General features: G+C 39.6%; 1 protein-coding gene across 1 annotated transcript; it reads left to right on the top strand.

Annotated features, from left to right (window-relative positions):
* Window positions 1-923: 923 nt before the first annotated feature.
* On the top strand, window positions 924-24,995 carry vwf (von Willebrand factor). Its single transcript, XM_032550680.1, has 53 exons — window positions 924-1,049; window positions 1,169-1,220; window positions 1,333-1,476; window positions 1,725-1,827; window positions 1,910-2,118; window positions 2,734-2,855; window positions 3,535-3,754; window positions 3,826-3,948; window positions 4,030-4,141; window positions 4,235-4,281; window positions 4,370-4,506; window positions 4,620-4,758; window positions 5,774-5,874; window positions 5,959-6,154; window positions 6,232-6,447; window positions 7,203-7,449; window positions 7,543-7,637; window positions 7,789-7,940; window positions 8,016-8,119; window positions 8,193-8,331; window positions 8,441-8,575; window positions 9,705-9,851; window positions 9,949-10,089; window positions 10,343-10,441; window positions 10,515-10,671; window positions 11,035-11,202; window positions 11,295-11,430; window positions 11,515-11,824; window positions 12,780-13,929; window positions 14,011-14,115; window positions 14,792-14,935; window positions 15,086-15,229; window positions 15,305-15,469; window positions 15,561-15,607; window positions 15,692-15,869; window positions 16,032-16,273; window positions 16,560-16,749; window positions 16,879-17,220; window positions 17,310-17,548; window positions 18,016-18,118; window positions 18,200-18,271; window positions 18,553-18,657; window positions 18,758-18,963; window positions 19,038-19,187; window positions 19,260-19,376; window positions 19,505-19,685; window positions 21,883-21,923; window positions 22,002-22,118; window positions 22,330-22,428; window positions 24,096-24,224; window positions 24,318-24,357; window positions 24,446-24,543; window positions 24,693-24,995. Exons 1-53 carry the CDS (start codon window positions 1,044-1,046, stop codon window positions 24,876-24,878), a joined length of 8,547 nt encoding a protein of 2,848 aa, XP_032406571.1. The 5' UTR covers window positions 924-1,043; the 3' UTR covers window positions 24,879-24,995.
* Window positions 24,996-25,494: the final 499 nt, after the last annotated feature.

Raw genomic sequence — 25,494 nt, 5'->3', positions numbered from 1 at the left:
ACTTATTCAAATCAAGCAAGTAAATCTCATTTACTTATTTACTTACTGAGCATTTACTTCCTATGTAAATGCTCAGACAGCAGGAGCATTTAGATATCAGGAATCATATGTCAACATAAGTGAGTCACTAAATTAAACCAAATGTAACAAAGTCAAGTTTTTATAAGGTCCTTCAAAACAACAAAACCTCTGTAGGAAGGAAGCATCATTGGCAAAGGAAGCATAACAAGTTAGCAGAGATAGATTAAAACGATGTTAATCAGACAGTTGATTGTGCAATTTTATTAGTATTAAACAAAATTCAAGTCTACGTTTATGCTCTAAAAATGTAATTAAATCATATATTCAACACAAAAACCATAAAGGGGGAACTTATAGATAAATTGTCATATAAAGCAGATGGTTTAACAATCATGGATCAAACAATGGATTTATTTACATTTGAGACATTTTGGCAGAAATTAATATTCAGTTTCCCCTTCTTTATCTAAATTCCACACAATCACCAACCATTTGACCTGAGAGCTTTTATCAACACTTGTTCTCAGTGTGTGTGTGTGTGTGTGAGAGATTTTGGTACAATCCAATAAAGTGTCCATGCTTGGGACACCGCAGACACAGTGTTATTGCGTGAGATATCTCTGGTGAGAGTGTTTTCCACTATAGTTGTTTGGGTTGGCGCTGGTACAGATGCGTTATGTATGGACTAATCACTCAGCCCGGTGATCAGTAGGCATATCCTGGCATTGTCTTGCTGAGTTGTGTTTGATGGTGTCAGTCTGCAGGCACCACATTGCAGACAGAATGATATTCCTTCTTGACATAACCTGGTGAAGGGAGTGGCCTTCAGGGAAACCCCTCAAGAGCTGGGCGGGGGTACAGTCTGTGTTATAAAACAAATCTCCTACAGTAGCTGCAAATCTTTATGTTCCCACCAAAGCAGTTCTTGACCATCACAATATCTCTTAACTATGTAACGTCTGAATGTGGATTTTTTTTTTCCTTGTTCTGAATTTTGTTTTCCCTTTCTGGTGTCTGGAGCAATGGAGGTAGGACTAGTTTGACAATTGAGGAAGAGCTTGTTAATCAAACCTGCAAATTTGTTAATAATTAAGGAATGTCAATAATGTAATTAACTGTGATGGTTACTTTTATGTTTTTAATTCAGTTGCACATGAAGAGGCATCTGCAAGGAATTTTTGTTTTCCTGCAGCTTACAGGTGTATATCTATCAAGTTTTACATTTCTGTTAACTCTCACTTTCCATAAAATAGCCTGCATTTAATGTTGCACATTGCTATTTTCATACTCATTGGATATTGTTGTGTCCAGCTTGTGTGGCAAGCATAACTGGGAGATGCAGTCTTTTCGGACGACATCATATTTACACTTTTGATGGGGTTATATATGAGTTTCCAGGAGACTGCAGTTACCTTCTGGCTGGGGACTGCAACCATCACTCCTTCACTCTGCTGGGTGAGTAACATGAAGAAAATTAATTTAAGTTAACAATTAAGTTTAATGGCCTTCCACTAAAATCTAACATTCATTTTCTGTTGTTTAATTGATAGTGTTATATTAAACATTACTTGCTACAGAATGTATGGTAAAAAAATGTGTTTTTATTTAGAAACCCTCATTATTAGCTTTAAATTCCAATGTCATTCTTTTTATGCAGATGTAGCTGTATCACTCATGTAAACATATGCTTTGAATCGCTATAGGTGATTTTCAAAATGGCAAAAGAACAGGAATAACATTGTTTCTGGGGGATGTCTTCGAGTTGCACCTATCTGTAGATGGACAGCTTTCACAAGGAGGAAAAAGGTGAAAAAATAATAAAGATAAAACACACAAAAAAAATCATCAAATCATTGATAGTGACAGAAATTAATTTTCCTTTTCACAGACTGTCTCTTCCCTATGCATCTCATGCTGTGTTTGTGGGCTCAGAGCTTGGGTTTTATAAACTCTGGAGCGAAGAGTTTGGCTTCGCTGTCACCATTGATAATGCGGCCAACATCGCCGTGACTATGACTAAACTCCACTCCAATCGCACCTGTGGCCTCTGTGGCAACTTTAATGCAATCCCATCTGATGAATACACTGCTCAGGAGGGTAGGTGCATCGAGAGAAATACTTTGTAGGTGCATATCAGTAAATTAGAATAGTGATATAAATTATGTCTGCGATGGACTGGCGACTTGTCCAGGGTGTACGCCGCCTCTCGCCAGAAACATTCACTGGAGATAGGCACTATCACCCCTCCTGACCCCAAGGGTGTAAGAAAATGGATGGATGGTATAAATTTTGTTTCATGCAATAGTTTGAAATTAGGAGAAGTGGAATTTGGGTTTTCATGAGCTGCAAACAAAATCAGCAAAATTAACAAAAATAAATACATGAAATATATCAGTATGTATAACAAATCTATTCATTATATGAGTCTCTTTTTTAATGAACCAGTGGAATAAGCACATTTTTGTTAATATTCTATTTAATTGAAAGTCACCTGTATGTCAGGGAGTTTTGGAGCTGAACAAGAGAGAGTTCAATATTCCTGGAATTTAGGAAATGATTTGAATCACCAGAACTCAGCAACAGGAAGAGTAGCCATTGAGTACAGGAAAAGATAACAGGATTAAAGCAAGCAAAGACATTTGTGGTAGGATGAGATTAAGGAGAATCTGTCAGCTCTTATGTGTGTCATTGTTCATGTTTGTGTGCTTTCAGGATTTCTGACAGAGGACAGTTATGATTTTGCAAACTCCTGGGCTGTGAAGGGAGCTGACCAGGCTTGTCGACGCGTCTCAGATCCCACTCAATCCTGTAACAGTACAAAGGGAACTGCAGCGGTAACAGACAATTAACACTAACATGAGCAGTTCTAAGAATATTAAAGTATATCTGATTTTAAATCTTGATGTTAAGAGGAAAGTGGAAAGACAACAGAAAGGTCTAACAATATCTGAACTTCCCCACATGATTATGTCTTTCCCTTTCTAAATTCCTTCCTCTATTGCAAAATTCAGAAAGTGTACATCACTTCAGAAGACATGATCTGACTTTTACTTGTCAGATCCCGACTGACAAATCATCGTCATTACTAACAAAGCATTATAAGCCATTTTGGAGAAAATGACTGATGGTGTTTTAAATGGAGTTTAAATAAATGACGATAATGGACTAAGTGTTCAGTACAATGTCATTATCTAACATCAGATTTGTGAAGTAGATCATTTCACTCAAGTCACTCATTTCATTAGAATAATTTCACTCAAAAATTAAGTGTTGTGATATCCCAACAGTATGTAGCACATCTTATGTTTGTGTTTTTGGCTGTCACTCCAGTGCCTTACACAGAATGTACAATTTCAGCCAAAGATAAAAAAGACAAGATTTTGTTAGTAACTAATGTAACAAATAAATTGGTAAATGAAAGCCTTAATTGCATGAAGCCTAAAACATAAGAGGTATGTGTAGTTTTTCCATTCAAACAGGAAGAGTTGATCATTTACATGTCTATTTGTGCAGGTATTGTCCAGCTGCAGCGTGCTGCAGACCTCTAGTGTGTTTCTCCACTGCTCCCACCTGGTCTCTCCCGATGCGTTCCTGTCCCTGTGTCAGGCAGAGGCCTGCTACTGTGACCAGAAAAATCCAGAAGACTGCTCCTGTCCTTTCTTACTGGAATACGCTCGCACATGCCATGCTCATGGGATACTCCTGCACGGCTGGGTGGAAGAGAGCCAGTGCTGTAAGTTTGTTAAATCTGAAAAAAAGTAATAAAAAAGTTTGTAAAGTAAAACATGCCATGTGTTTTTGCAGTTCCCAAGTGTCCAATTGGCATGCAGTACAGTGAATGCACCAAACCCTGTTCTACAACCTGCCACAGTCTCAACATACAGGAGGTCTGCAAGGAGGAATGTGTGGATGGCTGTACATGCCCCAGTAAGCTCTCACTGACTAAATATAACTCTTCCCTTAGCTGTAGTGTTGCCAGCAGTAACATGGCATGTGCATGTGTTTCAGCTGGAAAGGTTTTGGATGGGAATCGCTGTGTGGAGGTATCTCAATGTTCCTGCACACACATGGGGAGACATTTCCCCCCAGGATCTACCATTTCACAGGACTGTAATACATGGTGAGAAGCAGTAGCCATGCACAGATTTGCATGTGCATAAAAAATAAAGCATCCAAATGAGCTATGCCTCAAATATTTTATCTGCCACTCTAGTGTGTGCCGCCACGGGTCCTGGGAATGTACCAATGAAGGCTGCCCCGGTGAGACACGTGTCCAGCACCACATTCAGGCATGTTGTTGACATTCTGTGGAGCCAATTTCAGGTGTTGAATCTTCTTTTTTGTGTAGGTGAGTGTTTAGTTGTTGGGCAGTCTCACTTCAAGTCTTTTGACAACAAATTTTTCACCTTTACTGGTCACTGTCAGTATCTCCTGGCAAAGGATTGCACAAATAACGGGTTTTCTGTCATCATTGAGAATGTGCAGGTAATTCTTGATTTTATGCTTTTTATTTGATATTTTTAGCTGTAATGCAACGTTCGCCTGACAAAAACAGGTTTGAATAGTTTGAAGCATTTTTTGGTTGCTTTATGTCCCAGTGTGCAGATGATCAGGATGCTGTGTGCACACGCTCAGTGACACTCAGTCTGCCCTCTCTGGAGAACATGACAGTGAAGCTGAAGCATGGAGGAGTTGTGTCTGTCAACAGTATGGACATCCAGACCCCAATGAATCATGGTGTGTATTTTTGGTATATGGGTGGAAAACTGCATTTTACAGTCAATCAAATTATACTGTATTGTTGTGTGGTGAAACATTTGCCCAATTACAAATTTCTTTTGATTATTCTTTTCTGTCAAGCTTAAATGTTTCAGATCATCATAATCATCATCATCATCAAAAAATAACTAAAATCAAACAAAGATTCTCTGAGTAAATACAAAATGCTGTTTAAATCAGTGTTTTTTGTTTAATAAAGGAATAGCTCCAAACCTAACCTGCTCCTACATGAGAAAGTAATTACTTAGAGTGACCCAGTAGCCCACTTGGCCACTCTATGTGCTTTTGTTGGTGCCATTTTACATCTAATGTCTTTCTTACAATTGAATCAGAAATGTTGACTTTAACTAAGGTCTTTGTGGATTAGTCATTAATGTATTTCTGGAATAATTTTGATAGGCCAGCCCCCAGAAGGCTCACAAACATTTCCTTTCTATACAATGGTTCTCACTGTGGTTCACTTGAGTCCCAGAGCCTCTGACATGGCTTTGCAACTTTTTCTAGTGTGTTAGATGGTGGCTTTGTTTGTCATCTGTTTTTTTTTTTTTTTTTTTATCAAGACATTATATGCGTGGTTTCTTGAGATATTTTAGTCTACCTCATTTTGTCAGACAGGTGCCACTACTTAAGCTTGATTTTACAGGTCAGATCATAATCAGACAACCTATTTTTTATTTACTTTTTGTCATATATCACTCATGCTCAGTGTAAAAGCAAATTTCACTTTTTTTCAGCATATATGTTTCCCCATGTATTTTTTTGCTTTTTATTCTGATTTGTCACACATTTGCATTTTTTATGTAATTATTAGAAGGTGTGTGTATTCTGTGTTATAGCAAATCAACATGCTTCAGACACATGGGGATTTTTTTCCATTCTGGGACAAGCTTTGAGAGTAACATTAGTTCAAAACTGTAGGCCTACATTTATTTTGAATTCACATTTACACTTTGTTATGTATGCAATCTTACAGGCCATCTGCATATTGCCAGATCGGCTCAGTCTTCTGTTCGAGTGAGGTTTGGTGATGACCTTCGATTGGACTGGGACGGTCGGGGTCGTGTTCTTCTGAAGGTTGGATTATAGATGTTTTCAGTGATAATGCTGTAGTAAAGTTTCAAACAGCCAACAATACTGAATCCTGTAAACCTTTCCCAGCTGGGGCCACGATGGACAGGGCAGACATGTGGTCTGTGTGGGAACTACAATGGAAACCATGGTGATGACTTCTTGTCTGGTTCTGGGCTGGTTGAAGCAAGTCCCCAGGCTTTTGGGCAGGCCTGGAGGATCAATGGCGATTGTGAATCCACTCACAAGCATGACACTGATCCATGTGCAACAAATCCCAAAAGAGGTATCATCTGCGCATCCATTGAATCCCGTTGTATTAAAAATAATAAATATCAACATATGTTCATCTGGCCCTTCCAGTGCGCTATGCAGAAGAGGCTTGTGCAGTGATCATGTCAGATGTGTTCAGCTCGTGCCATTTTCTGGTGAATCCTGCTCCATTCCAGCGGTTTTGTCGGTATGACGTGTGCGCCTGTGGAAACGGTGAGCAGTGCCTCTGCTCGGTTCTGTCTGCTTATGCAGCTGCCTGCTCTGCAAAAGGAGTGCTGCTCAACTGGAGATCCCATTCACTCTGTGGTAACTTTCATTTTGAACTCACTTTCCAGTTATTCAAAGTTGTCTCTAAGACAAACATTTGATTTAATGCTTGTTTTGGATCCTTTTTGAAACTGAAAGAGCAATGTTTCTGACACTGTCATATACTGTAGCTCTGTTGTTTAATTCTCAGACGTCACACAACCACAAAATACATTTTGATGTCTCTGTGTTTGAAGTTGACGTGTCTTTTTGCAGTTGCAAAAATCCTTTTTCTAAAAACAAATATTATTTGCAGTCAAATAGTCTAACTAATAGGTCCTAATAGGTTCTTCAACCACATTTTCATGGAGTCTAACAGCTGAATGTACATCTGAAATACATTACTTATTCACAAAATTCATCTCTTTTGTCACCAAGAACTGTGTTTGTTTATGTTGACAGGAAGTTGGTCAAAGGAAGCTACCACAAACTTAAACCGTCTTACAGTCTATGATCAAAAGACGTCCAACTGAGTAACTCAGCTATTACAACTTCTCTGGAGTTTGGCTGATTTTAAAAATTATTTTAAAATTTTCATCCATCAGCACATGTGCATCCATCCATGCAAGATTAGGACATTGTAACACAGTAATAGTCAGCGTATACAGTGAATTTGTGAACAACTTTTACATAAAAATCAACACGCTTTTACTGGTACTTTCACTTTTTAAACTCCTGCGTTAAAAAGGAGATGGGAAAAAACGTAAGCTAACCAAGAATTTATAATAAATTTCCCTTTGATTTGATGTTCTCAGAGATGGAGTGTCCTGGAGGTCAGGTGTACGAGGCCTGTGGAAGTACATGTGAGCGAACATGTCACTCTCTCTCGGGTGCTGAGCCTGGCTGTGAGGGAGAGAGAGTGTGTGAGGAGGGCTGTTTCTGTCCAGCTGGGAAATACCTGAGCCCTTCTGGTGAGTGTGTGACTGCGGACATGTGCCCCTGCCTACACGATGGACAGCTGTATCAGCCCAGTGACGTCTATGCCGATCACAACAGCATTTGGTATGTGACTCCATCTGCAGTTGCAGAAAATGGTCTGAGAAGATGCATGATTCTATTGCATTATCATAATTGGTGTTATATTTGACCCTGCAGCTACTGTGAGAATGGGGCCATGCGGTGCAGCTCCACAGAGATGACATCATTTCTTTCGGACCTCTTCTATGATGATGACACAGTGCCATCAAGAGGTACTATCTTATATTCCTTCTGTTTTTGCTAGTTATAGTCATGCACTTCTTTATTAGTCAACATGTTTTTGGGAGTCACTCTTTTATTTTTTCTCATGATACAACAAAAATTGAGAATTATTTGGTGTAGATAATGAATTTTTGTTTGCAGAGCGACGGTCAGCCCAGTGCCCTCCTCCCCTTGTTCATTCAGAGTGTAGTTCAGGTGAAAGGGGGCTGGAGTGTGCCAGAACCTGCCAGAATTTGGACCTACCATGTGTGAGTCTTGCCTGCATCCCTGGCTGCCTCTGTCCACCCGGCACAGTAAGTGGTGTGTTTGCTTTTTGTTCGCTAAACACTTAAAAAGAGCAAAGAGATTGACTGATGGATTGATTTCAGGTACGCCATCGCAGAGACTGCATCCAACCAGAGCAGTGTCCCTGTTACCATAACAACAGACCGTACTCCGCAGGACGGAGTATCACCGTTGACTGCAACACCTGGTAAAATGACAATTGGCAAATAACAAGGAAACCTTAAGTAGTTTGCCTGACATGTTTCTCCTATATTTTCCAGTGTGTGTGAGAACAGGAAGTGGCGCTGCACACAGAAGCTGTGTGATGGTGTGTGCCGCACCGTGGGGGAGGGGCATTACATCACATTTGATGGCCTTAAGTACTCCTTTCCTGGTCTATGCCAATATGTCCTGGTTCAGGTATAAAGCAAACAGATCTGCAGAATCCCACTCCAGATTGCTGTGTAAGCTGGTTCTTAGTAAATTTGTATTGATTAGTATGTTTTCTCCACCTATCCTATGTGAAAAGGATATGTGTCACGCAGACGAAGGCTCCTTCAGAGTGCTGGTGGAGAATGAGGCATGTGGAATTGTCGGGCATCGTTGTGCAAAAGCTGTCACTATCTTCTACCATGGCGGCTTGATTGTAATGCAGGATGGAGAGGTAATACACAAGCAGTCCAAACTGTTAATTCTACTTATATATAGCATTATTTAGGGTGGTATTAACATTGACCTGGAAAAAAGCCAAATTGTGTCTTTTCTTTCCCTCTCTCTGTATGCTGCCTTTCTTGGCCAAGTCTCTCTTGTAAAAGCAATCTTTTGAACTCAATGGGAGAAACCTGGCTAAATAAAGGTTATTATTATAATTACATATAATCATTTTTTTTCATTTATAGCTTCCTTAAATTTTGAAGCAAACAAGTTTATTTTTGTCAAGAATCTCATGCATTGTTTTGCAGAAGTATTTAGAACTTGCACACCTTTTCACAATTAATCACATTACATATAAATTTAAAGTGATTGACCAATATAAAGTAGAGCTTGGTTTTTGTTTTACAAATAAAAATCAGAAAAATGTTGCATTCATTTGCATTAAGGGCCAATGTGTCTCTTGACCATTGGCAAGACTATAGAACTTATCTGCATGCTAAGGAGGCAATACACCCACTTGACTCAGGTGTGTTGGAACAGGGATACATCTAAAAGTTGAGGAACACTGAACTAGAGTTTGACACTTCTAACTAAACCACCTCACAGTGTCTCTGGGGGTCTGTTTGGAGTCACTTAGAAAACCAAACCACAGTATGATGCTGCCACCATGTTTCACATGTAGATGGTGCATTCAAGGTGATGTGCAATGCTAGTTTTTGGCCACATATTCCATTTTGCGTATAAGATTAAAGCTAGGTTGTGGCTTGTACCATATGCACCGTTTTATTTTCACTACACAGTTTAGTGTCACTTTAAGTTGTTCTACTACAAAGCATTCCCAGTGAAATACAAGTGATTGTGTGTTTTTAATGATAGAAAAATGAGTACTTTTTTGTTACTACAGGTATGAGCACTTTGGCAAGGCATTGCACATGCAAAAAACACAAACCTTATAATGTGCAAAACCCACTACATTCATATCTACCTCATTATATAAAACCTTTTGGTTACTTTTCAATATATTTACTCATAACATTAAATACATTCCTATTACTTCAATTTTCTTCAGCCCCTTTGCAAATATCCCAACCAAGGTACTTCAGACATGACATCTGTATGTACTATATGCATCCATCCAGGTGACGATGAAGAGGCCTGTGCTGCAAAGTTCCCAAGTGGAGATTATCAGATCTGGTCAATTTTATACCGTCATGTTGGGGAAACACATCTCCCTTAGCTGGGACAGAGGAACTCGCCTCCTTGTTCACATCTCAGCTTCCTACAGGGTACTACTGCGTTAGTCTAACTCCAGTTTGAACTGATTTACTCACATCTGTTTAATTAATACAGTTTTCTTTGTCATGATTACTTTGTCATGTGAAGGGCCGTGTCTGTGGTCTGTGTGGGAATTTTGATGGAAATGTCAACAATGATTTGATGAGCAGTAACAACCAGATGGAGGTGGATGCCTCACACTTTGGCAATTCCTGGAAAGTCATTCCCAGCTGTGCTGATGTAACTGAGGTAATTTTGAGGGGTTTTACACTATTTCTGCACAAGTACAGTCTGTATGTTAATAACTCAATGGCTTACAATCCATCTAAATTAACCTAAAGGAGTATGCTTTCTGGTTGAAAGAAAATTAACATACTAAGCTTCCCAAGATACTTGCTGTTACATTGCAAAACTTCAAGTATTCCCTTCTACCAGTCAATGAATACAATTAATAAACAAAGTAATACATGCTGCTGATGTATGTCTCCTTTTGGATATTCAGATGCCAGCTCCTTGCAGTGATAACATTGTAAAGTTGGTTACAGTGGAGCAATCGTGTCGTGTGATTACTGGTCCGCTCTTCAAAGAATGCAACAGCCAGGTATGTAAAAGTAATAGCTCCAAAGTTGCTCATCAACACTTCCTTCCTCTAATGTTCATTCTGTTGTCTCCAGGTGGATGCAGAGGCTTATGTAGAGATGTGTGTTGAGGCAGCATGCTCATGCTCGTCTGTGGGGGATTGTGCATGTTTCTGTGACGCCATTGCTGCTTACGCTCAGGCTTGTTCAGAGAAGGGAGTGTCTGTCATGTGGAGATCCAATGAACTTTGCCGTGAGTGATCACATCAAACTGATAATACATGTCCTCATTTTTTATTTTTTTAAAATAGAGGTTTATTATAGAAGCTGACAAGAGATTGGATAAGCTGAATAGAATCTTTTTGACATGATTTTTATTTTTTTTATTTCTACTACTTTTTATTTGTGTCGTCTTTGTCAATCTAATTCCATTTGTATAATGTTTTTTAGGCGTTTTTAATTTTTGTTTTTTCTGATTTCAATCAATCTGCAAAACATAGATATCGAAGTTTGTTTTGACTATCTTTAGACTAGAACATCAAATTTAGAATCTTATCTTTTTGACTAAGTCACTAAAATTAAGTTGTTTAACTAAAGTTGTTTCACTAAATCCTAGCTATGAGCTGTGAAGAGCTGAACCCTAAGCTCGCAGGTACAAGGGAGGAGTTGTGCCAGTGGAGGTATAACACCTGCGGACTTGCCTGTCCAATTACCTGCCAGCATCCTGATCCCCTCCACTGTTCACTGATGTGTGTGGAAGGTTGCCATGCTTACTGCCCACCAGGTGCCAAGACACAAAATACAACTATTTTACAATCAAACATACAACGATATTGATAGTGTGATTTAGTGTCAGTCTAAACTTAATCTGTTTAGGTCAAATTCTTGATGAGGTGGCAATGCAATGCGTAGATCCCTCTCAGTGTCAGGTTTGTATCCACGAGGGTCAGAGGATATCCCATGGGAACAAGGTCATCCTGAATCATGACGACCCAACACACTGCAAAATATGGTAACGTACAGAATAGCAAATAGTTTTATAAAATGGAACCAAAGTGTGATTAATTTAAAGTCAATCTATTTTTTCCTATAAAAGCCACTGTGAGAACAACACTCTCAGCTGTGAAGACTGCACCTCCCTCAACATGTTGTCCACTCCCACACCAACACCGAGTTACGGCACTTTTACCACGATGCCTTTCACCACCTTGATGCCTGAGGGCATGTGTGACCGTGCAATGGATCTGGCTTTCTTACTGGATGGATCAGAAGCACTGACTGAAGATGAATTTCAGGCCACCAAGGAATTCATAGTCGGAGTGGTTGAACGTTTCCGTATGGGCTCAGCTCACACTAGAGCCACAGTGCTGCTTTACCACTCTGGAGTTAAAACATATGACCTGCAGGTACAGTAGCAAATATTGACCATGTGTGACCTTACACAAATGAATCACTGATGGCTTTAGGAATAATAAAAAGGCAGTGTTATATTACATCAAATTATAACTCAAACATTTTTTTATGTTTTTTTGCTAGTGTTATTAGCAAATTTGTAAGATAGAAGTTGCTGATGGAATGAAAGGAAGCAGAATAATTTGAAAAGTGCAAAACAGTAAAAATACTGATAGAGCAAAAAATCTTGAAGTACAAAAAGATACTGACTTGCAGAAGCTGAAACTAAAGCTAAAGACTTCTGAAGTAATTGAAGTCAAAGCAGACCAATCATCTCAACGTGTTGTTAAGAATCAGTATAACAGAATAAAACAAAAGCAAAATAGCTACATTTTTACACCTACTGGCATAGCTAACTATTATCACATTAACATGTTAAAAACCCAAAATCGGAAAGCCAACAAATGAAGGTAGTGTTAAAATCAATTTAAATTGCTAATATGCTAAAAGTTATGTTTCCAACTAATACGGATGAATCTTCTCAAATTAAAATATTAAAGAAAGGTTTTATTTAGTTCAGTAGTTCAATTCAAAACATAAAGCTCATAGATTTTACTCATAAGTGTCTATTTCTATCCATTTTGATGGTTATGGCTTGATGGTTATGGAAGCCTGTGCTGTCCCTGCACAGTCAAGTGATGTACCAACGGTTATAACCAAAGAAGCTGGCTGTTCACAGAAGGCTGTATAAAACCATCTGAACAGTTTTTTTTTTTAGAAGAAAAACGTGTGATAGACAAAGCAGCACAAGCAACAAGTATAACCACAATCTCTCAAAATGCATTAGAGGAGCCACATCCTCAAGAGATGCCCCAACTTTATATGAAAACACTTTTCAATAGAATGACATATAAAACATTCAGACTTGGTTGCCTCATGCTTGTTTCTTATGCTTTTTGAAACCTATAGGTTCAGAAGTGGCTGTTTAAGAAGACTGTGCGTGAGCTTCATTACACAGGGGGAGATGCAGCGTTCTTGGACGAAGCTGTCAAGTATCTTGCCATTAACATCTATGACAAGAACAAGCGTGACAATGCTGGCCGTGTAGCAATTATCCTGACCGCTAGTGGTAACCCTCGTCCCGTCCGTGCCATCGTGAAGATGCTCCGTAAGAAAGCCATCACCACCTTGACAGTGGCGCTTGGTCCTGGTGTCAACATGGGTCAGATTAATGACATCACCAAGGCCAACCCAGACAACAGGGCCTATGTCCTAAGCAGCACAGGTGAACTGTCTGATCGTCTATTGGAGGTAACAGATTACCTTTGCACCTTGGGGATGGAGCCAGAGATGCCAAAACCTACACCAAGTAAAGCCCGTCGGGCCTCTCCCACCACTTCCCCTGTGTCTTATGTGAAAACAACACCTGCACAACATGTACCCAGCACTCTGGCATCCACTGCACCCTCTGGCCTGTCTCCTGCAGCCACAATACCACCATACCACCCTCCAGCCACAGATGTGACATTCATCATAGAAGGTTCTGATACTGTTGGTGAGGCCAACTTCAATAAGTCTCTAATATTTCTGGAGGAAGTCATCTCTCAGTTGACAGAAAAGGAAGAGTTTATCAGCATCACAGTGATCCAGTATTCTATAACAGTCACTGTGGAAATCAGCCGCTGGGAGCTGAGGCAGCAGAGAGAGCACCTGCTGCAACGACTGCGGCAGATTCGTTGGAGAGGAGGAAGCAAGACAAACACCGGAGCAGCTGTCACCACGACTCTTCAGGAAATGGCTACAATTCATCCTCCTCATGTTCCTGCCCCACCTCAACTCGTCTTTCTTGTAACTGAAAATCCCCCCACTGATACAGTGACACGCCCACCAACTACTAGCACTCAAACACGTGTGTATCCCATCGGTGTTGGACCAAAGGTGCATGAAACAGATTTGGTGCAATTCAGCCACCCTCAGCGTCCGATGATGGTCGAGGACTACAGCCGTTTGACGTCTCTAGTCCATCGTGTGGTCAACATCACACAGACCACAGTCAGGCCCCTCTCTCCTACGTTGCCACCCCTCATCGTCCCAACTCACTCCACTCTGCCACTCACAGGTGGTATCATGGTTAATTTTCAAGTATCTTTCCAGTAGAGGTCTATCAGCCACATTAATATAACAATGTATCATCACACAGTGCCATGCAAGAAGCCTCTTGATGTTATGTTCCTGTTAAAGGCCGGAGAGCAGTTTGAGGACATGAAGACCTTTGTCAAGACTTTTATTAGTAATTCTGATATAGGTGGGTGTGACGCATTCCTTCAGTACATGCAGAGATAACTGTTATCATAACAGTCCGTTATCAAAGTTTGTCCTCTTTAGAAACATTTTAAAACATCTGATTACTTAAAATGCACAGGTTAAATAATCTCTAGAAACAATAAATAACTTTACTGTATATCTGTAATTTTGAATAACTAGGTTTTATTGAACAAATTGTGAAAGGAAATTATTTTCAAAACTATTTTCAGTAGTTGAAAATTTATGAACGGCTATGTATTTCCAGGATGCCAAACATTAATAGATGTACAATTACTCAACCTAACATTCCTACCATGTCTTTTTAGAACCTCAATCAGATTTAAAGATCTAGCATGTGATATGATTTTCTTTCAAATTATACATACCCAGTTCTTAAATTATAATTGACATAGTCTGGGTAAATAATATTACACTTTACAAGAAAAACATCTACAATTGCAATAAACACACATGGAATACTATGCTGTTATTTTGTTCCTTTTATTTATTGTTTTCAAATTTGTGAGTCTAAATCCTTGTTTTGAGTTATTTTCCTCAATTTATTTGTCATGATTGAATGTAGTCCAACTATTGTAGTACTTCGGAACAAACTGTAATGAGTTTAAACAAAAAAAGGGTAATTATGTAAATGTCTCACTGTTTTTTTCCATGCGCAGGGCCAGGTGGCACTCAGGTGAGCTTAATTCAGTATGGAGACATAAACACAGCTGAGTTCATGTGGAACAGTCATCAAAGCAAGTCAGACCTTCTGAAGCAGGTGGAAGGCATCCCAACCAGGACTGCTGGAGCTCCAGCATTAGGTAATTAACATTAATCTCTGTGCTGTCAGAACTGGGTATGTATGAGGACATTGGTTTCCTCATGGAACCATTGTTTGACATCTGAGGGTTTTGGAGGTAACTGGAAACAGGTCAAGCTGGATGTACACTAACTGTTCCTTCCATTTGCAGGGTCAGCTGTAAAATTCGCTGTGCAGGCATCCATCTCATCTGTCAGCGGTGGGAGAGTTGGTGTCCCGAAGGTAGTCGTGATGGTGATGACAGAAAAATCAACTGATGATATTAAAGAGGCAGCTAATGAGGCTCTTGCAGCAGGTAACCTGGCTACTATTAAAACAGTTAAAATCTTCCTGACATGACAGAGTCTCACTGCTTGTAGTTACTTTCCAGGTGTGTCAGTGTTCCCCATTGGAGTTGGGCCAAACTATGACAGCAATGACCTTAGTGTACTCGGTCACCACGGCAACCAAGACAATACTCTGCATCTAAACAACATGGACCAGTTAAGAATATTTTTAACTCTGGACAAAAGCTACACGGAGAGAATCTGCAGAGGTGTTTTCTCTTTTTTGTAGAAAATAAGTCTGCATTTTAGATTATAGTAATAACTAAAGGCAGTAATAAAAATGTGCTTGGTTATTTTTAGCTGGTCCACCAGGACTGTGTGTTGATGATAACGGAAATGAGAGGAAGGTTTGTAATATGGCTGGATCGTTTTCAAAGCCAATTTACAATTACTTGTAATCATTTCTGTAATCAGTCATCTGTTTGTTGCAGCCTGGTGAATCGTGGCTGCTTGACGATGGCTGCCATTCTGTCTTGTGCCACCCCAGTGGAGCGGTGACGGTTCAGAATCACAAAATCAGTTGTGACAGACTGGAGCCGCCAGCATGCAGAAACAACATGCCCCCTGTCAGAGTAGAGGAGGCCTGTGGCTGCCGCTGGGAATGTCCTTGTATGTGTAATAAAGAACTTGCACTTTGATATTTTGCCTCTCTGTATAACAAGCACATCATTTCCCACCTGCTAACTGTTAATAAGAAGGGCAAGCATCCCAGGCCAAATTGGACCATATATTTGACTCCTCCTTCCCCTTTTCCCTTGTGTGTGTATATAGGCATATGTATGGGCAGCTCCACAAACCATGTAGTGAGGTACGATGGCCTAGCTCTCAGGTTGGAAGGAGAGGGATTGTGCTCCTATACACTTCTAACGGTCAGTAAAGGCAACAGCGAAGGCTCAGAGGTCAAACTTCACACCGGACCTTGTCAAGACTCAGCAAAATACAGCCAGATCTGCATGAAATCCATGGAGGTGACCCATGGACCATACACACTGCTGCTGAAGGATGACATTACGGTAATCTGTACAGTATGTGTTTGAAATAGTTAGAACAACTCTTTTTCTCAAATTTTTTCAAGTTAAAACAGAAACTATTTTATTTGGGTTTACGTGTTGCATAGACAAAGGAATGTATAATTATGTAGAAAATGGAAAATGATGCATGGCTTTCAAAACTATGCATTAATAACACAGAATCAATCTGTGTTATTGATTCTGACTTCAATAAAATAATCAGTTTTTGTAGTTTATCAAAATGTTTGCACTTCCTGCAAAAGCTCTTATTTGCTCTCTCCACAAACAGGCCATGATTGGTCGAGAAGAGCTTGCCTTGCCTTGGCGACATTCTGGTCTGGAGGTGGTGCGCTACGGAGGAGTGATGCTGCAGCTGAAATCAGATCAAGGCTACGTTTTGACTTTTACCCCTCAAAGCAATGAATTTACCATCACCTTGCTCAGTTCGGAAACCAGTGGGCACACTGCTGGACTCTGCGGTAACAGAACCGGCGAGCCATTTGCTCACAGCTTTATGCAAACTATCGGAAGCGAAAAGTGTGTCTTCCTGTCCCTTTTGGTTTTGGCCGTGTTACTTTTGAGCTGTGTTGTCTATACCTTTCTCACAGGTGCATGTGGGGAGGCGAAGGTTAATGTCCTGTCTTTCCGTAATGGCAGCACAACCACCGACCAGCCGGCCTTCATCTCGGACTGGACTGTGGCCGGAGATGGTGGTGTGTGTTTGCCCAAACGGAAGGCGGTGTGCGTGTCTGGAGTGGCAATGGGATGTCAAGCCTTACGTTCTGAGGTGTTTGAAAAATGCCACGCCTATATTGCTGTCCAGGTTTTCCTCATCAAGTGTGAAGAGCAGGCGTGTGATGAGTCAGATGTGTGTGAGATAATATCAGCCTATGCACGCCTCTGTAAACAAAGTGGTGTGTGTGTGGATTGGAGGAGCCCTCATCTTTGCCGTAAGTCACTGTGCATAACCCTTAGTTTATTACAAACATCTTAACTCTTGGAGGTGGATCCTAACTCCTTCTTCTGTTCTGTTGTGCAGCACTGAATTGTCCAAACGCTATGGAGTATGATGCATGTTGGACAGGATGTGTGGAGGACTGTGGCAGTATACAGGCATTGCCAGGCGACTGGTCGACTACCCGGCACAACGAGTCATCATGTATGGCGACACCTACAGAGGGCTGCTTCTGCACCGGAGGGACGGTTTTGCATCACGGAAAATGCGTCTCTCCGGAATCCTGCAGACAGTGTGTGGATCATCAAGGACACACATATGCGGTGAGACATGAAGGACTGAAAGCCCAAGAAGAATCAGAGATCATTAAGATATTATGGTAAAACTGGACAAAATGTTTAGTAATCATTGGAATCCCTGTTTTAATGTGTGCAATATTGTAGTTGTAAAGGAAAGCTCAAACTAAGATAGGGAAAAGCATAATTACCCAGTTGGATGAAAATAGATGCCTTTCTTGTCCAAAACTTGAAGGAATGTGCTGGTGGATTGAAAAGACGCCATTGAAAAGTTCTGAAGATGACAATCAACAAACATTTGTTTGATTGCAATTGATATAGTAACCACAATATTCACCCATAATACTGTAATTGCATCTTTTCATAATATTTGTGCACCCCTGGAATATAAGGTAGTGTTACAGAAAAGCTCACATCCCAAATGTGTGATCCTACTGCCCTCTGCTGTTTATTTCTAAATGGAAAGGAAACATGTTTTCCCTCTGTTTAAACAGCATATGCAGAGTTGGGTGCCAGATGACAACCCATGTTTGATTTGCATGTGTTTGGACCAGCAACATATCAACTGCACTGCCAGACCATGCAATGATGTCAAAGGTTCTTATCTACTTTTACTTCCACTTGCTTCATCAGCTAAACTTTTGTCAGCCTTTTAAATTAGCATGGGTGTGTGTTTAGCTCCAGTGTGCGGACCTTGTGAGATCCTGCAGGAGAAGAAAGAATCCAAGTGCTGCCCTGAGTACGAGTGCGGTATGTATGGATATTCATGTATATAAAAATATGTTAATGTTTTTATTTCAACATGGGATCTTACAGTAGCTTTTCAAAGTAAGAGAAGTAGAGCAGATACACTTTTGAAAACAGTAATGGAATCCCAAAAATATCAAACTTTTCTGTGAAGTGTATGAATAGTTAAGACCTTTCTAGAATTACTAATATTTAATGATGAATTAATTATGAAATATCCCATAAATAATATGGTTTATACTAATGTATTAACTGCTGACCTCAGTCTCACCTTGTGACCTCAGTGTGTGATCTGGTGAACTGTGATCTGCCTGATGTCCCTCGCTGTGAGGACGGTCAAACAGTGGTTCTGAAAAACCCCGGCGAATGCCAGCCTATTCATGAGTGCGGTAGGCTGATGGTCTCTTTTACAACGCATGCAAGCATTAAACAGATGACGCTCTAGGTGTGATTTTTTTGTTATGCCACATTTCTCTTTCTCTGATCTAGTGTGCAAAAAGGAAGAGTGTTCCCAACAAGACCCCCCTGACTGTCCAGCCCACCGCCAGCTGTCCACAAAAAAGACAAAGTGCTGTGACTCCTTTGAATGTACATGTAACTGCCAGAACTCCACCCACTCCTGCCCCACTGGGTTTGTCACATCGTCCTTTACCAATGACTGCGCTTGCACAGAAATCCTCTGCCAACCTGACAAGGTGAGTTCTCTGAATGTGGCACTCCTGGACACACTGGAGAATTCATTTACTGTGTGGCCAATGTGTGTCTCCAGGTGTGTGTAGTCGGTGGAGTGGTTCATCCAGTGGGCAGTGAGTGGGAGGAAGGATGCGAGAAGTGTCGATGCACAGAGCTGAAGGACAGAGACACATCGCTCCATGTCGCCCAGTGCAGCCCACCTGTCTGCAATCGGAACTGTCCTGTGGTCAGGCAGCACTAAATGTGAAAAATATGCACAGTTATTGAATGTTTTCTAAAAATGTTTAACAAATTTCAGGGATCTACATACACTGAGAGAAAAGGGAGTTGCTGTGGAGACTGTACACCAGCCAGCTGCATAGAGACTGAGGGAGCAATGCGAGGGGACACAGTCATTGGAGGAAAGCTCAGAAGGGTATGTAGGTTGCTTAAATACTTTATAAAACTGTGCTTTTTTGTCTTTCTACCTAAAAGAATCAGTGGTGTCCCCCCAAAATAACGCAGAATATTTTGATTGGTTTGCTTCACTTTCTCTGAATGTAGGTGGGTGAGAAGTGGCTGTCGGCACATGATAAATGTGTCGAAAATGAGTGTAAGAAAGTGAAAGACGAGGTGTTTATCTCTACAACAAATGTCAGCTGTGGCAGTATGGAGACTACAAGCTGTCCGCTGGGAAGTGAGCTTCGCTGCGACACTCAGGACTGCTGCCCCCGCTGCCACTGTGGTAAACACACACACATACACACACACACATACACACCAACATTGGCAGAAAACATGAGTTAGAACTCTGATCATCTATGAAATTGTACATGAATGACTTGTGTAGCTGATGTAAACAGGGTTTGAGGCTAAAAAGGTCTTAAAATTGAATGACATTTAAAAACTAGAAAATTTCTTAAGACATTTAAACTGGGCCTGCCAAAGTATGCCCGTCGGTTGGAACCCAGCGTTCTGATGCTAAACATCAGCATCAATGCTAAAGTAAGACACAATGTACTCAATAACATGTGGAGAGTCACAAGCATGTTGAGTAACATGGACTTACTCCATTCAGTATGTTAAAATTAGTGTGTAAGCTAAAAATAGCCAAAATGCTAATGTTAGCCTAAATGGTGCCAGTGGCATGTGAGGTATAACTAGCATATTGTCTTACATTGACTTCCTCCATTCAGTGTGCTAAACGTGGCTAATAAATAAACAAAATAGCTAAAAAGCTTATTTTAGGGAGAAAGCTACAGCTAATGTGGGCAGTGAGTGAACTGTTAATGTTTGTGCTAATGTTAATGCACTGCCTTCTGATTTTTACTTTTACATGTCTTACCACCAAATTCATTATTGTTTATAAAACCTAAGCTCTTTTGAAATGCTGCTTATCTGCTTAGACACAAGAAATTTATAGTTTGTACATTTAGAAAAAGTAAAAATCAGATGTTTACTTCATGGCACTTGGTTACCAGGAAACGTGCTAATCTCTTAGCAACAGATTAACAACAAATATTGTTATTGTTCAAAAACCATAAGATTTCATCTGCTCTTTTGAAATACTACTTATCTTATAACAAGAATTGTGCTGTTAGTGAATTTTTCAGAAAAGTGATTTTTTTGTTTTTGTCATAGTTGGTGAATATATTATAAAACAGACATTCAACACTAAATTAAAAATTGGGTTTATACTTCGTGGCAGTTCGTTACCAGAATAAAATGCTTGTTTCTTAACACCAAATTAATAACAAGTAATATTATTGTTTATAAAACATAAGCTCTTTTGAAATGCTGCTTATCTGCTTAGACACAAGAAATTTACAGTTTGTAAATTTTGCAAAAGTACAATTCAGATGTTTACGTCGTAGGACGTGGTTACCACAAAACGTACTCAACTCTTGGCAACAGATTAACAACAAATATGTTATTGTTCAAAAACCATAAGATTTATTCTGCTCTTTTGAAATACTACTTATCTTATAATAAGAATTGGAACTCTACTTTGAAATATTATTTTTAAATTCAGCCACATTGAAGGGTGTTAGATCTTTAGTGGCCTGTTAAAAGTAATTTCACAGAAACTTAGCAGGATTTGAATTCAGACTTTAACAACAACACAACTTTTTTTTTTATCCAGAGGTATACTTGCTGGTGTGATCATTGTCTCTTAGTTTTGCTTGAGCTTAAAGTCCCAACTGATAGCCTGACATTCTCTTTAAGATTTTCTAATAGAAAGCAGAATTCATGCCTCCATAATATATGGCAAGTGGTCTAAGTCATGAAACAATAAGATCATCACACTACTAGCACTCGTTTGATTAATGGTGTAATGCTCTTTTTCTGAATTACTATCAGTTTTGAACCAGATGTAATGGAACAGCATACATACAGCCTATATTTGTCAGTAAAGAAAAATCTTTTTATTTATATGATTGTGAAACGGCATTGTAGCATGTTCTATTTAATAAGGTTTAACTGGAAAGCAGGGATTTTAGTATATTAATAATGGGTTTGAAAATTAAGGTTATGCTCATTAAATTTATGTACCTTCGGTGTAAAAGAACACTAAATTGCACATCAAATTAGCTGTTTTTTGTCATCTTGCTTAAGATATATATTTGGTTGTAATTTTCAAGTCACTAAGTTAATTTAAGTTATTTTTAATTCATGTATGTTAAAAACGTAAATGGTCTTAAATATCTTCTTAAAATATTTAACTTACTGAAACTTGCCTGGTTAAATTGCAGTTGCACACGGTGTCCTGCAGATGTCTCCATTACATTGCTGCATTCTTAAAGCCAGTTATCCTGATTTGACCTCTTAAATAGCTTTTACAGATCAAGCTAGGTAACTTAGACTCCTTATAAATTGACAGAGTTGACATAACATTCAGAGAACTGAAAAAAAAATATGCTTTTCTGCTCTTCTCTCACCAGCACGAATGGATGCTTGTGTTCTCAATCATACTGTGATAGGGGTAAGTCATCCACAGCAATAAAATGTGGACAGCGCTTTCTGTACTCTGGTTTTAAATACTGTATGTATATTTATGAAGGCAGGCGAAAGAGTGATGGTGGATATGTGCACACACTGTGAGTGCACAGTGGAGAACGGAGCAGTGAAGAAATACAAACTGTCATGCAAGCAAGCCAGCTGTCCATCCTGCCCCAGGGTAACTCCTTACGTCATCATTTTCCATTTTGACCATCACTGTTTCCCGTCCTCTACATAACTTATTAATAAACTCAAATGTCCATCGCTTTCATAAGAGGTGCTCTTAGGTTCTGACTACATTTCCTCTCTGCTCATCATTAAACAGAGGCTGCCCTTAACGTTGTTTTATGTCATTAAAATAACAGCTAACAATTTATTTTTTTTGCAAGGGATACGCAATGCAGAAGGAGGGAGACAGTTGCTGTGGACGCTGTGTTGCCACTGCCTGCTTCATACAGAAGCCAGATGGAAAACTTACCAGTCTGCAAGTGGGTATTATATGGAGAAGATGGCGTTGATACATGTGCTACATAGTATATAATAAACAAAAAAATGTTTAGATAAAGTTTTGTTTGTTAAAACCTTTTTCTTTAACACATTTTCAATTAGGATGTTTTTCCCCACCACTTTGACCCTATCACCTGGAAAAACAAGTCGAAGAGGAAAAATGAAAGAGAGATAATTCACAGTAAAACTGACAGTCCCCATAGGTTAAATGCACCTACTTAATCTCTCCAGCTCAATTTGCTATAATGAGTTGTTTACTCAAAACACTGGTTTATGTGTTTTCCAAAGTTATAGTTGAAAACTGCTCTCCTGACTATTTTATTCTTGTCAGCATGGATTTAACTCATGTCTGAAAGTTGAATTCACTCATATTTTTAAGGCAGCTTTTGGACTTTTGTTTATAGGTTAAAGGGCTTAAAATTTATTACAGTGCTGTAGTCGTGTGTCCATTATGATTTCCTAAATTTTTATACCCAGAGCTCGATATCTCAGCTTCACAATTTGTTGTGCACATTTCCTCTGCCCTGCAGAATTGTGCTCTTTATTTAATTTATGTTTACTGACTTCTAAAGTTCAGCTCCTTGTCATTAACTACTGTCTGCGTCAGTTGTACAACTTCCATTAAAACCACATTGCAACTAAAAGTAGTTCAACAACCTACTACAGCCTTCTTAATGTTAATGTTCTACAGCCTTCTTATCTGTTAAGTTTTACATTTACAATAGAAATTATTTTATTGTCGGTAAAAAAACAAACAAACAGGAAAAACAGTTAAGCTTTGTCTTTGCTCCATCATAAGTCAGATGTGGAGACGTCCTGGTCTTCTTCCTGTGATAATGCACCAGAATGGGACAGAAAACAGACTGTCTCATTCTGGTGCATCACAGGGGTTAAAGTTTAAAACAGCAGCAAAAACAGCCAAACTTCCAAATCTGAATCAGGAGAAGCAAGTCATCTCCTGAAGAAGATGACTTGCTTCTTCAGGACAGAGACTACTTGCATTGTTGGTGAAGTCATGAAAAATTCTGAAAGAGAATGTCCTGTCCTGTAACAGGCTTGTGTTAAGGCTCAGGACATCGCAATGATCCAAAGCACATCAGCAAGCAAACAACATGAACATTTTGGAGTGACCCAGACTCAAGTCCGATTGAGATGTGGGATTTCTAAACAAGCTGTTCAAGCGAGGAAAAAAAACCAAAACAACCACTTCAGTTTGGGTAAAATAAGACAATACTGCATAGAAGAGTTGGCCAAAATTCTTCTAGCATGAGTGACAAATAACTTATTACATTACATAATTAGGGCCAGGTTAGTTTAACAACTTTTACCCTCAATGTAAAAAAAATGGTCCTATAGCGACTGCTATTTTCTGTTTGCTTTACAGTCTGATAATAAAATTTGTTTAGATGATCTGAAATATTCAATTCTGACAAAAAAAGCTAAAAACAAAGGAATATGTAGGGGGGGCAAATATTTGTTTTATGCCACCATGGCTTCTCCTGCAAGCCACCTTTCTTCCCATTCTTCACATAAATTTAAAGAAATAAAACATCCTTAAGGGTGTAGGTAACAAGCACATGAACTGTTTATAGGAAAGGACATGAATCAAAATGCCCGATCTTATATGCATCTGTGATAAACTTATCAGGTCAACTCAACCCATGAGGATGGCTGTTACTTGTATGCTTGTGGTGTGAACAGCAGAGGAGATCTTGTCCTGGAGACCAAACAGACCACCTGCCCTCCTTTTAACCGCCAAGCCTGCCTAGATCAAGGGGTACAGCTCCCTGACCTTTTATTACGCTATTATTTTTCCTTTCTCAACACTAAGTTACATTCAGATGTTTTACTTGTGTGTTGTCTTTGACAGGGCAAAGTCAACCAAATTGGTAAAACCTGCTGTGAGACTTGTAAGTGATTCTTTTTCCAAGACTGGATTATTATGAGAAAATTTGAATGATCAAATTTTTTTTTAAAAAAACAAATGCATGCGCACAGGTAATGAGCCAGAGTGCCGCAGGACAGCGGGAACACTCAACTATGTCAAAGTGGATGACTGCCAATCAGAGCAACAGATTGAGCTGCACTACTGTGAGGTGAGACAGCATAGACAGATTTAACATTCTGCCCTTGGTTTGGCCTTTAAAGTTACATTTTTTTTTTCCTTCGCCCTTCCACCTGTTCAGTCTGGCCTGTGGTGCTTATGCATGAGTCAATCCTGTTTATCTGTCTGTCTGTCTTTCAGGGCAAATGTCGCAGCAAATCTATGTACTCCCTGCAGAGTGCTGCCGTAGAGCAGGAGTGTGTGTGTTGTGCAGCCGTGAAGACAGAGCCTCTCAGCGTGCCCGTCTTGTGCGCCAATGGCACACGCAGCCACCACACTGTCCAGTCTGTAACTACATGCGACTGTGTGTCCAAACATTGCAACTAGAGAGACAATAACAGTTTGCTAAATGTAGATGCTTTGTGTGTAACCAAGCAAAATGTACCCATCGAGAAACACAAATACTATACCAATAAAACAAACCTCACAGTTTCTGCAAGTTTAGCTTGTTGCATTGTGCATTCTTTTTTAAAATATGTTTGTAAAAGTTGATGCTGGGAGTTTTTATAAGCTTCCATCGTTAGAGGTGCCTGATATTTCAACCAACATCCATCCATTGACTTTACCCGCTTGTCCTTACAGGATTGCGGGGGTAATAGTGCCATTCTCCAGGGTTCATTGGGCAATAGACTTTGTACACTCTGGATTGGTTGCTATTCCATCACAAGGGAACAGAGAGACACAGAGGAAAAACAACATTCATGCACAAATTTAAATCTAAGAAAAATTCAGAGTAATCACACAGCTATGTTTTTGTATCTTTGGGACAAAGCCTACACATGGAATGGGAGAACATGCAAACTTCATGCAGAAAGAAGCTAATATTGCAGACCAGGACAGTGCTACCACCTAAGCTACTGTACAGTCCTGTCTGTAGTATTATTTTTACTTAAGATGATTTTAATTTGGTCAAATAAACATCCCAACACAGAAGTGGTAAAGG

The sequence above is a fragment of the Xiphophorus hellerii genome, chromosome 2 (assembly GCF_003331165.1).
Source record: "Xiphophorus hellerii strain 12219 chromosome 2, Xiphophorus_hellerii-4.1, whole genome shotgun sequence".
Classification (NCBI taxonomy): domain Eukaryota; kingdom Metazoa; phylum Chordata; class Actinopteri; order Cyprinodontiformes; family Poeciliidae; genus Xiphophorus; species Xiphophorus hellerii.
This window is presented reverse-complemented; position numbering and strand designations above follow the sequence as displayed.

Excerpts from the sequence above, each read along its gene's own strand:
- vwf (XM_032550680.1), top strand. Across the intron at positions 4,759-5,773 it reads CCAGACCCCAATGAATCATG|GCCATCTGCATATTGCCAGA; the intron begins GTGTGTATTTTT and ends GCAATCTTACAG. Across the intron at positions 15,870-16,031 it reads CTGCCGCTGGGAATGTCCTT|GCATATGTATGGGCAGCTCC; the intron begins GTATGTGTAATA and ends GTGTGTATATAG.